Consider the following 16553-nt stretch of genomic DNA (forward strand, 5'->3'; position numbering starts at 1 on the left):
ATGCAATCTCCATAGACAAACATTGACAGTTGAATGGTCTTACTGAAGAGCTCGGAGACTTTCAACATGGCACCGTCATAGGATGTCATCTTTCCAACAAGTCAGTTCATCATATTTCTGCCCTGCTAGAGCTGCCCTGGTCAACTGTAAGTGGTGTTATTGGGAAGTGGAAACGTCTAGGAGCAACAACGGCTCAGCCGCTAATTGGCAGGCCACACAAGCTCACAGAACGGGAGCACTGAGACTAATCTCAGCGCAGAGCGTAAAAATAATCTGTCCTCGGTTGCAACACTCACTACTGAGTTACAAACTGCCTCGGAAGCAACATCAGCACAAAAACCCAGAATTAAATGTTCATCACACTCGCAAAAATGCGACCAGTTATTTTTTTGTATTTGAATTTAATTTGTTTCACTAGCAAATGCGAGTGAACTGCTGCCACTTTAGAGCCCATTGAATGTCCATCTTATGTTCGCTAACGTTAGCTTGAAACAATTAGTGTTTACCTTTCCACAACACACGGCGTCGGAAAGGGATTTGTCCATGTGTTTACGTACAGCCGACAGTCGGGGAACTCAGCTTCACAACCAACAGGAGGAGGGGCAGACACGGGTCAGCTACGTACAGCAGACAGTCGGGGAACTGAGTATCACAACAAACAGGAGGAGGAGCAGACACGGGACAGCTACGTACAGCAGACAGTCGGGGAACTCAGCATCACAACAAACAGGAGGAGCAGACACGGGACAGCTACGTACAGCAGACAGTCGGGGAACTCAGCATCACAACAAACAGGAGGAGGGAAAGACACGGGGCAGCTACGTACAGCCGACAGTCGGGGAACTCAGCATCACAACAAACAGGAGGAGCAGACACGGGACAGCTACGTACAGCAGACAGTCGGGGAACTCAGCATCACAACAAACAGGAGGGGCAGACACGGGACAGCTACGTACAGCAGACAGTCGGGGAACTCAGCATCACAACAAACAGGAGGGGCAGACACGGGACAGCTACGTACAGCCGACAGTCGGGGAACTCAGCATCACAACAAACAGGAGGAGCAGACACGGGACAGCTACGTACAGCAGACAGTCGGGGAACTCAGCATCACAACAAACAGGAGGAGCAGACACGGGACAGCTACGTACAGCCGACAGTCGGGGAACTCAGCATCACAACAAACAGGAGGAGCAGACACGGGACAGCTACGTACAGCAGACAGTCGGGGAACTCAGCATCACAACAAACAGGAGGAGCAGACACGGGACAGCTACGTACAGCCGACAGTCGGGGTACTCAGCTTCACAACAAACAGGAGGAGCAGACACGGGACAGCTACGTACAGCCGACAGTCGGGGTACTCAGCTTCACAACAAACAGGAGGAGGGGCAGACACGGGACAGCTACGTACAGCCGACAGTCGGGGTACTCAGCTTCACAACAAACAGGAGGAGCAGACACGGGACAGCTACGTACAGCCGACAGTCGGGGTACTCAGCTTCACAACAAACAGGAGGAGGGGCAGACACGGGACAGCTACGTACAGCCGACAGTCGGGGAACTCAGCATCACAACAAACAGGAGGAGGAGCAGACACGGGACAGCTACGTACAGCCGACAGTCGGAGAACTCAGCATCACAACAAACAGGAGGAGGAGCAGACACGGGACAGCTACGTACAGCCGACAGTCGGGGTACTCAGCATCACAACAAACAGGAGGAGCAGACACGGGACAGCTACGTACAGCCGACAGTTGGGGTACTCAGCATCACAACAAACAGGAGGAGGGGCAGACACGGGACAGCTACGTCCAATAAGGATCTCATCTCCATGTCCGTTGACACAAACTCCGTACATGTCTGTGTGTTGCAGCTCGAGAACCGCAGCTTAGATTTCCTCAGTGGATTTATTTTTTATAAAAAAAACATTTTTTAAATATATATTTTTTTTAAAATCAGGCCCTATTCATTTGTGTACTTTTAACTCGGATCTTGTATATTTATTGTATTGGTTTATTTTTATTCCACCTTTATTTAACCAGGTAGGCTAGTTGAGAACACCTTTATTTAACCAGGTAGACCAGTTGAGAACACCTTTATTTAACCAGGTAGGCCAGTTGAGAACACCTTTATTTAACCAGGTAGGCCAGTTGAGAACACCTTTATTTAACCAGGTAGGCCAGTTGAGAACACCTTTATTTAACCAGGTAGGCCAGTTGAGAACACCTAGGTAGGCCAGTTGAGAACACCTTTATTTAACCAGGTAGGCCAGTTGAGAACACCTTTATTTAACCAGGTAGGCCAGTTGAGAACACCTTTATTTAACCAGGTAGGCCAGTTGAGAACACCTATATTTAACCAGGTAGGCTAGTTGAGAACACCTTTATTTAACCAGGTAGGCTAGTTGAGAACACCTTTATTTAACCAGGTAGGCCAGTTGAGAACACCTTTATTTAACCAGGTAGGCCAGTTGGAAAACAAGTTCTCATTTTAAAACTGAGACCTGGCCAAGATAAAGCAAAGCAGTGCAACAAAAACAACACAGAGTTAGTGACACAAACAAACATACACAATAGAGAAATCTATGTACAGTGTGTGCAAATGTAGTAAGATTAGGGAGGTAAGGCAATAAATAGGCCAGAGAGGTGAAATAATTACAATATAGCATTAACACTGGAGTGATAGATGTAGATGATGATGTGTAGGTAGAGATACTGGGGTGCAAAAGAGCAAAAATAATAATATGGGGATGAGGTAGTTGGGTGGGCTATTTACAGATGGGCTGTGTACAGGTACAGTGATCCGTAAGCTGCTCTGAACTGGAAGGAGAGGCAGCCAAAGAAAGTGTTGGCTTTGGGGGGTGACCAGTGAGATAAACCTGCTGGAGCGCGTGCTACGAGTGGGAGATGCTATGGTGACCAGTAAGCTGAGATAAGGCGGTGCTTTACCTAGCAAAGACTTATAGATGACCTGGAGCCAGTGGGTGTGGCGACGAATATGTAGCGAGGGCCAGCAGACGAGAGCATACAGGTCGCAGTGGTGGGTAGTATATGGGGCATTGACGACAAAATGGATGGCACTGTGATAACCTACATCCAGTTTCCTGAGTAGAGTGTTGGAGGCTATTTTGTAAATGACATCGCCGAAGTCAAGGATCGGTATCTGCTTACATGGACAGATAATTGCGTAGTCGGGACACAAAATGTGTGCATGTTGGCAGGTCTGCACCCTCTTTCCCCCCAGAACAGCCTCAATTCATCGGGGGGGGGGCATGTTCTCTACCAGGTGTCGAAAACATTCCACAGGGATACTGGCCCATGTTGACACAACTGTGGAAAGCATTGGAGTCAAGTTGGCTGGATGTCCTTTGGGTGGTGGACTACTCTTGATACACACGGCGAACTGTTGAGCGTCGTTCTTGACTCAAACCGGTGCACCTGGCACCTACTACCGTACCCCGTTTCAAAGGCACTTAAATATTGTGTCTTGCCCCTTATTTAACCTGTTTCCTCCCCTTCATCTACACTCATTGAAGTGGATTTAACAAGTGACATCAATAAAGGGTCATAGCTTTCACCTGGTCAGTCTATGTAAAGGAAATATATGTATAATACAACGATACAGTCTAAGTATAGATATGTATACTATAGATATACAGTCCGTATGTATAGATATGTATACTATAGATATACAGTCCATATGTATAGACATGTATAATACAACTATACAGTCTAAGTATAGATATGTATACTATAGATATACAGTCCGTATGTATAGATATGTATACTATAGATATACAGTCCATATGTATAGACATGTATAATACAACTATACAGTCTAAGTATAGATATGTATACTATAGATATACAGTCCGTATGTATAGACATGTATACTATAGATATACAGTCCATATGTATAGACATGTATAATACAACTATACAGTCTAAGTATAGATATGTATACTATAGATATACAGTCCGTATGTATAGATATGTATACTATAGATATACAGTCCATATGTATAGACATGTATAATACAACTATACAGTCTAAGTATAGATATGTATACTATAGATATACAGTCCGTATGTATAGATATGTATACTATAGATATACAGTCCGTATGTATAGATATGTATACTATAGATATACAGTCCGTATGTATAGACATGTAAACTATAGATATACAGTCCGTATGTATAGATATGTATACTATAGATATACAGTCCGTATGCATAGACATGTAAACTATAGATATGCAGTCCGTATGTATAGATATGTATACTATTTTTTTTACTAATTGCTCCCAAGGATGAACCAGACTTGTGGAGGTCTACAATTTTTTTTCTGAAGTCTTGGCTGATTTCTTTTGATTTTCCCATGATGCAAAGCAATGAGGCACTGAGTTTGAAGGTAGGCCTTGAAATTCATCCACACCTCCAATTGATTCAAATTATATCAATTAGCATATCAGAAGCTTCTAAAGCCATGACATCCTTTTCTGAGTTTTCCAAGCTGTTTAAAGGCACAGTCAACTTAGTGTATGTACATTTCTGGCCCACTGGAATTGTGATACAGTGAATTATAAGTGAAATAATCTGTCTGTAAACAATTGTTTGAAAAATGACTTGTGTCATGCACAAAGTAGATGTCCTAACCGACCTGCCAAAGCTATAGTTTGTTAACAAGAAATTTGTGGAGTGGATGAAAAATGAGTTTAAATGCCTCCAACCTAAATGTATGTAAACTTGCAACTTCAACTGTATATAGGTGTATAATTATATATATACAGTCTGTATGTATCAATATGTATAATATAGATGTATAGATATGTATAATATAGATATACAGTCTATGTATCAATATGTATAATATAGATGTATAGATATGTATAATATAGATGTATAGATATGTATGATATAGATATACAGTCTGTATGTATATAGGTGCATAATATAGATATACAGTCTGTATGTATCAATATGTATAATATAGATGTACAGATATGTATAATATAGATATACAGTCTGTATGTATCAATATGTATAATATAGATGTATAGATATGTATAATATAGATGTATAGATATGTATAATATAGATGTATAGATATGTATGATATAGATATACAGTCTGTATGTATATAGGTGCATAATTATAGATATACAGTCTATGTATATAGTTGTATAATATAGATATACAGTCTATATGTACAGATATGTAAACTATAGATATACAATCTGTATGTACAGACATGTATAATATAGATATACAATATATAGATATACAGTCTATTATACATGTCTATACATACAGATTGTATATCTATATATTGTATATGTATATAGTTGTATAATATAGATATACAGTCTGTATGTATATAGGTGTATAATATAGATATACAATATATAGATATACAGTCTATGTATATAGTTGTATAATATAGATATACAGTCTGTATGTATATAGGTGTATATTAGAGTGTGTGCATTACTTGTATCTGCGGCTGCTGAAGCCTTGGAGAAGGCAGGGGGGGACCAGAGCCATCCAGACCACAGCCTAACTGGGACAGCACTACAGTACAGTATGGAGGGAGGAGAGGAGGGAGGGGAGGGAGGAGGGGAAGGGAGGATGGAGGGGAAGGGAGGATGGAGAGGAAGGGAGGATGGAGGAGAGGAAGGGAGGATGGAAAGAGGGAGGGAGGATGGAAGGAGAGGAAGAGAGGATGGAAAGAGGGAGGGAGGATGGAAAGATGGAGGGAGGATGGAAAGATGGAGGGAGGAAAGGAAGAGGGAGGGAGGAAAGGGAGAGGGAGGGAGGAAAGGAGGAGGGAGGAAAGGAAGAGGGAGGGAGGAAAGGGAGAGGGAGGAAAGGAAGAGGGAGGAAAGGAAGAGGGAGAGGGAGGATGGAGGAGAGGAAGGGAGGATGGAAAGAGGGAGGATGGATGGAGGAGAGGAAGAGAGGATGGAAAGAGGGAGGATGGAAAGAGGGAGGGAGGAAAGGAAGAGGGAGGATGGAGGGGAAGATGGAAATAGGGAGGGAGAGGAGGGAGGAGAGGAAGAGAGGAGGGAGGATGGAAAGAGGGAGGGAGGAAAGGAAGAGGGAGGATGGAGGGGAAGTTGGAAATAGAGAGGGAGAGGAGGAGGGAGAGGAAGGAGGGAAAGAGGTAGGGATAGAAGAGGTGAGGAGGGAGGAGGAGAGGAAGAGGGAGGATGGAAAGAGGGAAGGAGGAGGAGGGAGGGAGGAGAGAGGATGGAAAGAGGGAAGGAGGGAGGGAGGAGAAGTGGGGGAAGTGAGGAGAGAGGATGGAAAGAGGGAGGGAGGATGGAGAGGAAGGATGGAGGAGAGGAAGAGAGGAGGGAGGATGGAAAGAGGGAGGGAGGATGGAAAGAGGGAGGGAGGATGGAAAGAGGGAGGGAGGATGGAAAGAGGGAGGGAGGATGGAAAGAGGGAGGGAGGATGGAGGAGAGGAAGAGAGGATGGAAAGAGGGAGGGATAGAAGAGGAGAGGGGAGGAGAGGAAGAGGATGGAAAGAGGGAGGGAGAAGGAGCGAGAACGAGGGGGCAGTTAGGGATGGCAGGGGAGGACAGGGCAGGGAGAAGGGGATGAAGCCAGGTCAGGGTGTAGCAAAGGAAAACAGGGGGATAAAGGTAGAGGACAGGATCAGTTGGTGAGGGAGGAGAGAAGGATAGACGACAAAGCGGCGGAGGACAGAAGGAGGAGTGGAAGGGTGGAAAATGAGGAAGGACGACAGACGGAGGGAAAAAAGGAGGGTGGGTTGGGAGGAAACAGAAACAAAACAAGGAGAGAATGTAGCAGAGAAGTGGGGGGGGAAGGGGGAGTGTAGTTTGACCTTTGACTTATTACATCAGTTTGACCTTTGACAGGTTACTTTACAAACACACTACAGAACAGAGCAGAACAGAGTGACTGGTCTGATGTTTTTCTACTGTCGTAAATAGATTATCAGGTTTTGATCTACAGTGAGACACTGATACACTACATGACCAAAAGTATGTGGACACCTGCTTGTGGAACATCTCCTTCCAAAATCATGGGCATTCGCTGCAGTCCTCCACTCTTCTGGGAAGGCGTTTCACTAAATGTTGGAAGATTTCTGCGGGGACTTGCGGCTATTCAGCCACAACAGCATTAGTGAGGTTGGGCACTGATGTTTGGCGACTAGGCCTGGCTCACAATCTGCATTCCAATACATCCAAATGGTGTTCCATGGGGTTGAGGTCAGGGCTCTGTGCAGGCCAGTTAAGTTCTTCCACACCGTTTTTGACAAACCATTTTTGAATTTTATCCCCTTTTTTCGACCCAATTTGGTAGTATCCAATTGTTTTTAGTACTTACTATCTTGTCTCATCGCTACAACTCCCGTACGGGCTCGGAAGAGACGAAGGTCGAGAGTCATGCGTCCTCCAACCCCCAACCAAGCCGCACTGCTTCTTAACACAGCGCGCATCCAAACCGGAAGCCAGCCGCACCAATATGTTGGAGGAAACACCGTGCCCCTGCACTGCGCCCGGCCCGCCACAGGAGTCGCTAGTGCGCGATGAGACAAGGATTTCCCTACCGGCCAAACCCTCCGACGCTGGGCCAATTGTGCGTCGCCCCACGGACCTCCCGGTCGCGGCCGGCTGCGACAGAGCCTGGGCTCGAACCCAGAGGGCCTTCCCCAAACTGTTGCCACAAAGTTGGAAGAACAGAATTGTCTAGAATGTAGAATTGTCTATGCTGTAGTGGTAAGATTTTACTGCACTGGAACTAAGGGGCCCGAACTATGAAAAGCAGCCCCAGACCATTATTCCTCCTCCACCAAACTTAACAGTTGACACTATGCATTAGGGCAGGTAGCGTTCTCCTGGCATCCGCCAAACCCAGATTCGTCCGTCAGGACTGCCAGATGGTGAAGCGTGATTTATCACTCCAGAGAAGGCGTTTCCACTGCTCCAGAGTCCAATGGCGGAGAGCTTTACACCACTCCAGACGACGCTTGGCATTGTGCATGGTGATCTTAGGCTTGTGCGCCACTGCTCGGCCATGGAAACCCATTTCATGAAGCTCCCGACTAACGGTTCCTGTGCTGACGTTGCTTCCAGTGGTAGTTTGGAACTCGGTAGTGAGAACAACCAATGACGGACGATTACACACTCGGCGGTCCCGTTCTGTGAGCTTGTATGGCCTGCCACTTAGAGGCTGAGCCGTTGTTTCTCCAAGACATTTCCACTTCACAACAACAGCACTTACAGTTGACCGGGGGCAGCTCTAGCAGGGCAGAAAGTTGACTAATTTACTTTTTGTAAAAAGGTGGCATCCTATGAAGGTGCCACGTTGAAAGTCACTGAGCTCTTCAGTAAGACCATTCTACTGCCAATGTTTGTCTATGGAGATTGCATGGCCGTGTTCTCGATTTGATACACCTATCAGAAATGGGTGTTCCTGAAATAACAGAATCCACTAAATGTGAAGGGGTGTCCACATACTTTTGTATATATTGTGTATGAGATCTACAGTGAGGGACTTTTACTTAACCATGTGCCTCGTAAAGAGGCAACTATTTACGTATTGCTCAGTTTACTACTCAAAGAGGTTTATGGTAAATGTTGCACTTAACACATTGCTTTTGAACTATGAACTTGTCACCGTTGGGTCAGTGCTACAGTCCTACATTTGATAACACATCAGTAATGTCTGGTTGTTATCAGTTTGACTGGTGAAAGAGTAAAACATTTATAAAGAGAGAGCGATTGTGTAAGCGACGGAGGGAGAGAGAGCGACAGGGAGAGAGAGAGCGCGACAGGGAGAGAGAGAGCGCGACAGGGAGAGAGAGAGCGCGACAGGGAGAGAGAGAGCGAGAGTGAGAGCGACAGAGAGACAGAGACAGAGAGCGACAGAGAGAGAGAGCGACAGAGAGAGAGAGGGAGACAGAGAGCGACAGAGACAGAGACCGACAGAGAGAGCAACAGAGACAGAGAGCGACAGAGAGAGAGAGCGACAGAGAGAGAGAGAGCGACAGAGAGAGCGACAGAGAGAGAGAGAGAGAGCGACAGAGAGAGAGAGCGACAGAGAGAGAGAGCGACAGGGAGAGAGAGCGACAGGGAGAGAGAGAGCGACAGAGAGACAGAGACAGAGAGCGACAGAGAGAGAGCGAGAGAGAGACAGAGAGAGAGAGCGACAGGGAGAGAGAGAGCGACAGAGACAGAGACAGAGAGCGACAGAGAGACAGAGACAGAAAGAGAGAGAGAGCGACAGAGAGACAGAGACAGAGAGCGACAGAGAGAGAGAGACAGAGAGCGACAGAGAGAGAGAGACAGAGAGAGAGACAGAGAGAGAGAGCGACAGGGAGAGAGAGCGACAGGGAGAGAGAGAGCGACAGAGAGACAGAGACAGAGAGCGAGAGAGAGACAGAGAGAGAGAGCGAGAGGGAGAGGGAGAGAGCGACAGAGACAGAGACAGAGAGCGACAGAGAGACAGAGACAGACAGAGAGAGAGAGCGACAGAGAGAGAGAGAGAGAGCGACAGAGAGACAGAGACAGAGAGCGACAGAGAGAGAGACAGAGAGCGACAGAGAGAGAGACAGAGAGCGACAGAGAGAGAGACAGAGAGCGACAGAGAGCGACAGAGAGCGACAGAGAGAGAGAGCGACAGGGAGAGAGAGAGCGACAGAGAGACAGAGAGCGACAGAGAGACAGAGAGCGACAGAGAGACAGAGAGAGAGAGAGACAGAGAGAGAGCGACAGAGACAGAGAGCGACAGAGACAGAGACAGAGAGCGACAGAGACAGAGAGCGACAGAGAGAGAGAGAGACAGAGAGAGAGCGAGACAGAGAGAGAGCGACAGAGCGACAGAGAGCGACAGAGAGAGAGAGCGACAGAGCGACAGAGAGAGAGCGACAGAGAGAGAGCGACAGAGAGAGAGAGCGACAGAGAGAGAGCGACAGAGAGAGAGCGACAGAGAGAGAGCGACAGAGAGAGAGCGACAGAGAGAGAGCGACAGAGAGAGAGAGAGAGAGCGACAGGGAGAGAGAGAGAGAGAGAGAGAGAGAGAGAGAGCGACAGGGAGAGAGAGAGAGGGAGAGAGAGCGACAGGGAGAGAGAGAGGGAGAGAGAGAGCGACAGGGAGAGAGAGCGACAGAGAGAGAGAGCGACAGAGAGAGCGACAGAGAGAGAGCGACAGAGAGCGACAGAGAGAGAGAGCGACAGGGAGAGAGAGAGCGACAGGGAGAGAGAGAGGGAGAGAGAGCGACAGAGAGAGAGAGAGAGTGAGCGACAGGGAGAGAGAGAGCGACAGGGAGAGAGAGTGACAGGGAGAGAGAGTGACAGGGAGAGAGAGCGACAGAGCGACAGAGAGAGAGCGACAGAGAGAGAGAGCGACAGAGAGAGAGAGCGACAGAGAGAGCAACAGAGAGACAGAGAGAGAGAGCGAGAGAGAGAAACAGAAGCAGAGTGTGTATTAGAGTGTGTGTGTCCTACCTGCTGTCTGTGGGGACTTAAAGCTTCCTACTCCAGTCAGGTTGATGACAGCAGTCTGTTGAGCACCCTGGTCTGACCCCTGATCACCCTAAAACCAGGGCAGAGGTTAGAGGTCATCACCACAGAGAAAGATGTGTGTCGTACTGTGTGTCTGTTGCTGTGGGCTTAATATCACTACTTACACTACCATTCAAAAGTTTTAGATTCAAGGGTTTTTCTTTATTTTATACTATTTTCTACATTGTAGAAGACATAAAAACTATGGAATAACACATATGGAATCATCATAGTAACCAAAACAAGTGTTAAACAAATAAAAATAGATTTTATATTTGAGATTCTTCAAAGTAGCCACCCTTTGCATTGATGACAGCTCCACATTCTTGGCTTTCTCTCAACCAGCTTCATGAGGTAGTCACCTGGAATGCATTTCAATTAACAGGTGTGCCTTGTTAAAAGTTAATTTGTGGAATTTCTTTCCTTCTTAATGCGTTTGAGCCAATAACAAGGTAGGGGTGACAGCCCTATTTGGTAAAATACCAAGTCCGTATTATGGCAAGAACAGCTCAAATAAGCAAAGAGAAACAACAGTCTATCACTAGTTTGAGACATGAAGGTCAGTCAATACGGAAAATTTCAAGAACTTAGAAAGTTTCTTAAAGTGCAGCCGCAAAAACCATCAAACGCTATGATGAAACTGGCTCTCATGAGGACCGCCACAGGAAAGGAAGACCCAGAGTTACCTCTGCTGCAGAGGATAAGTTCATACGAGTTAATTGCACCTCAGAAATTGTAGCCCAAATAAATGCTTCACAGAATTCAAGTAACAGACATCTCAACATCAACTGTTCAGAGGAGAAGATCTTGTGAATCAGATCTTCATGGTCAAATTGCTGCAAACAAAACACTACTAAAAGACACCAATAAGAAGAAGAGACGTGCTTGGGCCAAGAAACACGAGCGATGGACATTAGACCGGTGGAAATCTGTCCTTTGATCTGATGAGTCCAAATGTGAGATTTTTGGTTCCGTCTTTGTGAGACGCAGAGTACGTGAATGGATGATCTCCGCATGTGTGGTTCCCACCGTGAAGCATGGAGGAAGAGGTGTAATGGTGTGGAGGTGTTTTGCTGGTGACACCGTCTGTGATTTATTTAGAATTCAAGACACACTTAACCAGCATGGCTGCCACAGCATTTTGCAGCAATACACCATCCCATCTGGTTTGCACTTAGTGGGACTATCATTTGTTTTTCAACAGGACAATGACCCAACACACCTCCAGGTTGTGTAAGGGGTATTTGACCAAGGAGAGTGATGGAATGCTGCATCAGATGACTTGGCCTCCACAATCACCCGACCTTAACCCAATTGAGATGGTTTGGGATGAGTTGGACCTCAGAGTGAAGGAAAAGCTGCCAACAAGTGCTCAGCATATGTGGGAACTCCTTCAAGACTGTTGGAAAAGCATTCCAGGTGAAGCTGGTTAGGAGAATGTCAATAGCGTGCAAAGCTGTCATCAAGGCAAAGGTGGTGGCTATTTGAAGAATCTCATATATAAAATATATTTTCATTTGTTTTACACTTTTTTTGGTTACTACATGATTCCATATGTGTTATTTCATAGTTTTTCACTATGATTCTACAATGTAGAAAATAGTTAAAATAAAGAAAGAAAAGAAAAATAAAGAAAAACTGGAATGAGAAGGTCTTCTAAAATTTTGACCGGTAGTGTACATGTGCTGTGAACAATAGCCTTTGGACGAGGTTACTGTGGGCTAGACGTAGCAGACTGACTGAGGCAGAAGGTGTGTGTCATACCATGTCTCCTTGCTGCTGTGGGCTAGACGTAGCAGACTGACTCTGTTGAGGAGAGAACTGGGAGAGCTGCTGCTGCTGCAGAGAGTTAAAGATCAGAGGACCTGTAGGGATCTGGAGGGAGAGATGGGGGAGGAGAGAGATGGGGGAGGGGGAGAGAGATGGGGGAGGAGGAAGAGGAGGGGGAGGAGAGAGATGGGGGAGGAAGAAGAGGAGGGGGAGGAGAGAGATGGGGGAGGGGGGGAGAGAGATGGGGAGGAGGAGGGAGGGGGAGAGAGATGGGGGAGGAAGAAGAGGAGGGGGAGGAGAGAGTAGGGGAGGGGGAGGAGGGAAGGGGAGAGAGATGGGGGAGGAGGAAGAGGAGGGGGAGAGAGATGGGGAGGAGGAAGGGGAGGGGGAGAGATGGAGGGAGGGGGAGAGAGATGGGGGAGGGGGAGGAGCGAGGGGGAGAGAGATGGGGGAGGGGGAGGAGGGAGGGGGAGAGAGATGGGGGAGGAGGAGGAGGGAGGGGAGGAAGAGGAGGAGGAGGGAGAGAGATGAGGGAGGAGGAGGAGGGAGAGAGATGAGGGAGGAGGATGAGGAGGGAGGGGGAGAGAGATGAGGGAGGAGGAGGAGAGAGATGATGGGAGGAGGAGGAGGGAGAGAGATGAGGGATGAAGAGGGAGGGGGAGAGAGTAGGGGGAGGTGGAGGAGGAGGGAGGGGGAGAGAGATGGGGGAGAGAGATGGGGGAGGAGGGAGGGGGAGAGAGATGGGGAGGAGGAAGAGGAGGGGGAGAGAGATGGGTGAGGAGGAGCGAGATGGGGAGGAGGAAGAGGAGGGGAGAGAGATGGGGGAGGAGGAAGGAGGGGGAGAGAGATGGGGGAGGAGGAAGGAGGGGTAGAGAGATGGGGGAGGAGGAAGAGGAGGGGTAGAGAGATGGGGGAGGAGGAAGAGGAGGGGTAGAGAGATGGGGGAGGAGGAAGAGGAGGGGTAGAGAGATGAGGGAGGAGGAAGAGGAGGGGGAGAGAGATGAGGGAGGAGGAAGAGGAGGGGAGAGAGATGAGGGAGGAGGAAGAGGAGGGGGAGAGAGATGAGGGAGGAGGAAGAGGAGGGGGAGAGAGATGGGGAGGAGGAGAGAGGTGGGGAGGAGGAGGGGGAGAGAGATGGGGAGGAGGAGGAGGCGGGGGAGAGAGATGGGGGAGGAGGAGGAATGGAGGGGGAGAGGGAGGGGGAGGAGGAAGTGAGGGGGAGGAGAGAGATGGGGGAGGAGGAAGAGGAGGGAGGAAGGGGGAGGAGAGAGATGGGGAGGAGAGAGATGGGGGAGGAGGAGAGACAGAAGGTTAGATCTCAAGTTTGGGATTCAGCCCTTTGTCACAGTGTGAAGAAGAGGGGAGGAGGAGGGAGAGAGAGAGAGAGAGAGAGAGAGAGAGAGAGAGAGAGGAGGGGAGGAGGAGGGAGAGAGAGGAGGGAGAGAGAGGAGGGAGAGAGAGAGAGGAGGGGAGGAGGAGGGAGAGAGAGCGAGAGAGGAGGGGGCAGGGAGAGAGAGGAGGGGAGGAGCAGGGAGAGAGAGCGAGAGAGGAGGGAGAGAGAGAGAGGAGGGGAGGAGGAGGGAGAGAGAGAGAGGAGGGGAGGAGGAGGGAGAGAGAGGGGAGGAGGAGGGAGAGAGAGGGGAGGAGGAGGGAGAGAGAGAGGAGGGGAGGAGGAGGGAGAGAGAGAGGAGGGGAGGAGGAGGGAGAGAGAGGAGGAGGAGGGGAGGGAGAGAGAGGAGGAGGGGAGGAGGAGGGAGAGAGAGGAGGAGGGGAGAGAGGAGGAGAGAGGGAGGAGGAGGGAGAGAGAGGAGGGAGAGGAGGAGGGAGAGAGAGAGGAGGGAGGAGGAGGGAGAGAGAGAGGAGGGGAGGAGGGAGGGAGAGAGAGAGGAGGGGAGGAGGAGGGAGAGAGAGAGCGAGGAGGAGGGAGAGAGAGAGGAGGGGAGGAGGAGGGAGAGCGAGAGAGAGGAGGGAGAGAGAGAGAGGAGGGGGGGGAGAGAGAGAGAGGAGGAGGAGGGAGAGAGAGAGAGGAGGAGGAGGGAGAGAGAGAGAGGAGGAGGAGGGAGAGAGAGAGAGGAGGAGGGAGAGAGAGAGAGGAGGAGGAGGGAGAGGAGGAGGAGGAGGGAGAGAGAGACCGAGAGAGAGGAGGAGGGGGAGAGAGAGAGAGAGGAGGGGTGGAGGAGGGAGAGAGCAAGAGAGGAGGGGAGGAGGAAGTGGTACCTGTAGCAGGTTGAGGGGTCTAAGGCCTGGACTAGTGTTCAAACCAAATGGACTCCCTGGGGAAACAAACACACATGATGAGACAGCTGGCAGTGTTGCATCAGTCTCTGTGGTAGGCAGAGTGTTGCATCAGTCTCTGTGGTAGGCAGAGTGTTGCATCAGTCTCTGTGGTAGGCAGAGTGTTGCATCAGTCTCTGTGGTAGGCAGAGTGTTGCATCAGTCTCTGTGGTAGGCAGAGTGTTGCATCAGTCTCTGTGGTAGGCAGAGTGTTGCATCAGTCTCTGCAGAGTGTTGCATCAGTCTGTGGTAGGCAGAGTGTTGCATCAGTCTCTGTGGTAGGCAGAGTGTTGCATCAGTCTCTGTGGTAGGCAGAGTGTTGCATCAGTCTCTGTGGTAGGCAGAGTGTTGCATCAGTCTCTGTGGTAGGCAGAGTGTTGCATCAGTCTCTGTGGTAGGCAGAGTGTTGCATCAGTCTCTGTGGTAGGCAGAGTGTTGCATCAGTCTCTGTGGTAGGCAGAGTGTTGCATCAGTCTCTGTGGTAGGCAGAGTGTTGCATCAGTCTCTGTGGTAGGCAGAGTGTTGCATCAGTCTCTGTGGTAGGCAGAGTGTTGCATCAGTCTCTGTGGTAGGCAGAGTGTTGCATCAGTCTCTGTGGTAGGCAGAGTGTTGCATCAGTCTCTGTGGTAGGCAGAGTGTTGCATCAGTCTCTGTGGTAGGCAGAGTGTTGCATCAGTCTCTGTGGTAGGCAGAGTGTTGCATCAGTCTCTGTGGTAGGCAGAGTGTTGCATCAGTCTCTGTGGTAGGCAGAGTGTTGCATCAGTCTCTGTGGTAGGCAGAGTGTTGCATCAGTCTCTGTGGTAGGCAGAGTGTTGCATCAGTCTCTGTGGTAGGCAGAGTGTTGCATCAGTCTCTGTGGTAGGCAGAGTGTTGCATCAGTCTCTGTGGTAGGCAGAGTGTTGCATCAGTCTCTGTGGTAGGCAGAGTGTTGCATCAGTCTCTGTGGTAGGCAGAGTGTTGCATCAGTCTCTGTGGTAGGCAGAGTGTTGCATCAGTCTCTGTGGTAGGCAGAGTGTTGCATCAGTCTCTGTGGTAGGCAGAGTGTTGCATCAGTCTCTGTGGTAGGCAGAGTGTTGCATCAGTCTCTGTGGTAGGCAGAGTGTTGCATCAGTCTCTGTGGTAGGCAGAGTGTTGCATCAGTCTCTGTGGTAGGCAGAGTGTTGCATCAGTCTCTGTGGTAGGCAGAGTGTTGCATCAGTCTCTGTGGTAGGCAGAGTGTTGCATCAGTCTCTGTGGTAGGCAGAGTGTTGCATCAGTCTCTGTGGTAGGCAGAGTGTTGCATCAGTCTCTGTGGTAGGCAGAGTGTTGCATCAGTCTCTGTGGTAGGCAGAGTGTTGCATCAGTCTCTGTGGTAGGCAGAGTGTTGCATCAGTCTCTGTGGTAGGCAGAGTGTTGCATCAGTCTCTGTGGTAGGCAGAGTGTTGCATCAGTCTCTGTGGTAGGCAGAGTGTTGCATCAGTCTCTGTGGTAGGCAGAGTGTTGCATCAGTCTCTGTGGTAGGCAGAGTGTTGTATCAGTCTCTGTGGTAGGCAGAGTGTTGTATCCAGTCTCTGTGGTAGGCAGAGTGTTGTATCCAGTCTCTGTGGTAGGCAGAGTGTTGTATCAGTCTCTGTGGTAGGCAGAGTGTTGTATCAGTCTCTGTGGTAGGCAGAGTGTTGTATCAGTCTCTGTGGTAGGCAGAGTGTTGCATCAGTCTCTGTGGTAGGCAGAGTGTTGCATCAGTCTCTGTGGTAGGCAGAGTGTTGCATCAGTCTCTGTGGTAGGCAGAGTGTTGTATCCAGTCTCTGTGGTAGGCAGAGTGTTGTATCCAGTCTCTGTGGTAGGTAGTGTATGTGTGTGTGTGTGTTTTATACCTGTTTGTGTGGTTGGTTGCATGGTAGGCATCAGTCCTCCTAGACCACTCAGGTTGAGACCAGGACCCAACATTTGACTAGAATTCATCAGAGTCTGGGGACTGCTGAGACACATG

General features: G+C 48.9%; 1 protein-coding gene across 1 annotated transcript in view; it reads right to left on the minus strand.

The window, feature by feature from the left end:
• supt20 (SPT20 homolog, SAGA complex component) overlaps window positions 1-16553 on the minus strand; it is a 62820-nt gene that overhangs the window by 10509 nt on the left and 35758 nt on the right. The window contains 5 exon segments of the mRNA XM_046318084.1: window positions 5497-5576; window positions 10484-10571; window positions 12305-12415; window positions 14528-14583; window positions 16438-16541. Of these exon segments, the coding sequence (XP_046174040.1) occupies window positions 5497-5576; window positions 10484-10571; window positions 12305-12415; window positions 14528-14583; window positions 16438-16541 (439 nt within the window).

Source organism: Oncorhynchus gorbuscha, linkage group LG20 (assembly GCF_021184085.1).
Source record: "Oncorhynchus gorbuscha isolate QuinsamMale2020 ecotype Even-year linkage group LG20, OgorEven_v1.0, whole genome shotgun sequence".
NCBI classification, from domain to species: domain Eukaryota; kingdom Metazoa; phylum Chordata; class Actinopteri; order Salmoniformes; family Salmonidae; genus Oncorhynchus; species Oncorhynchus gorbuscha.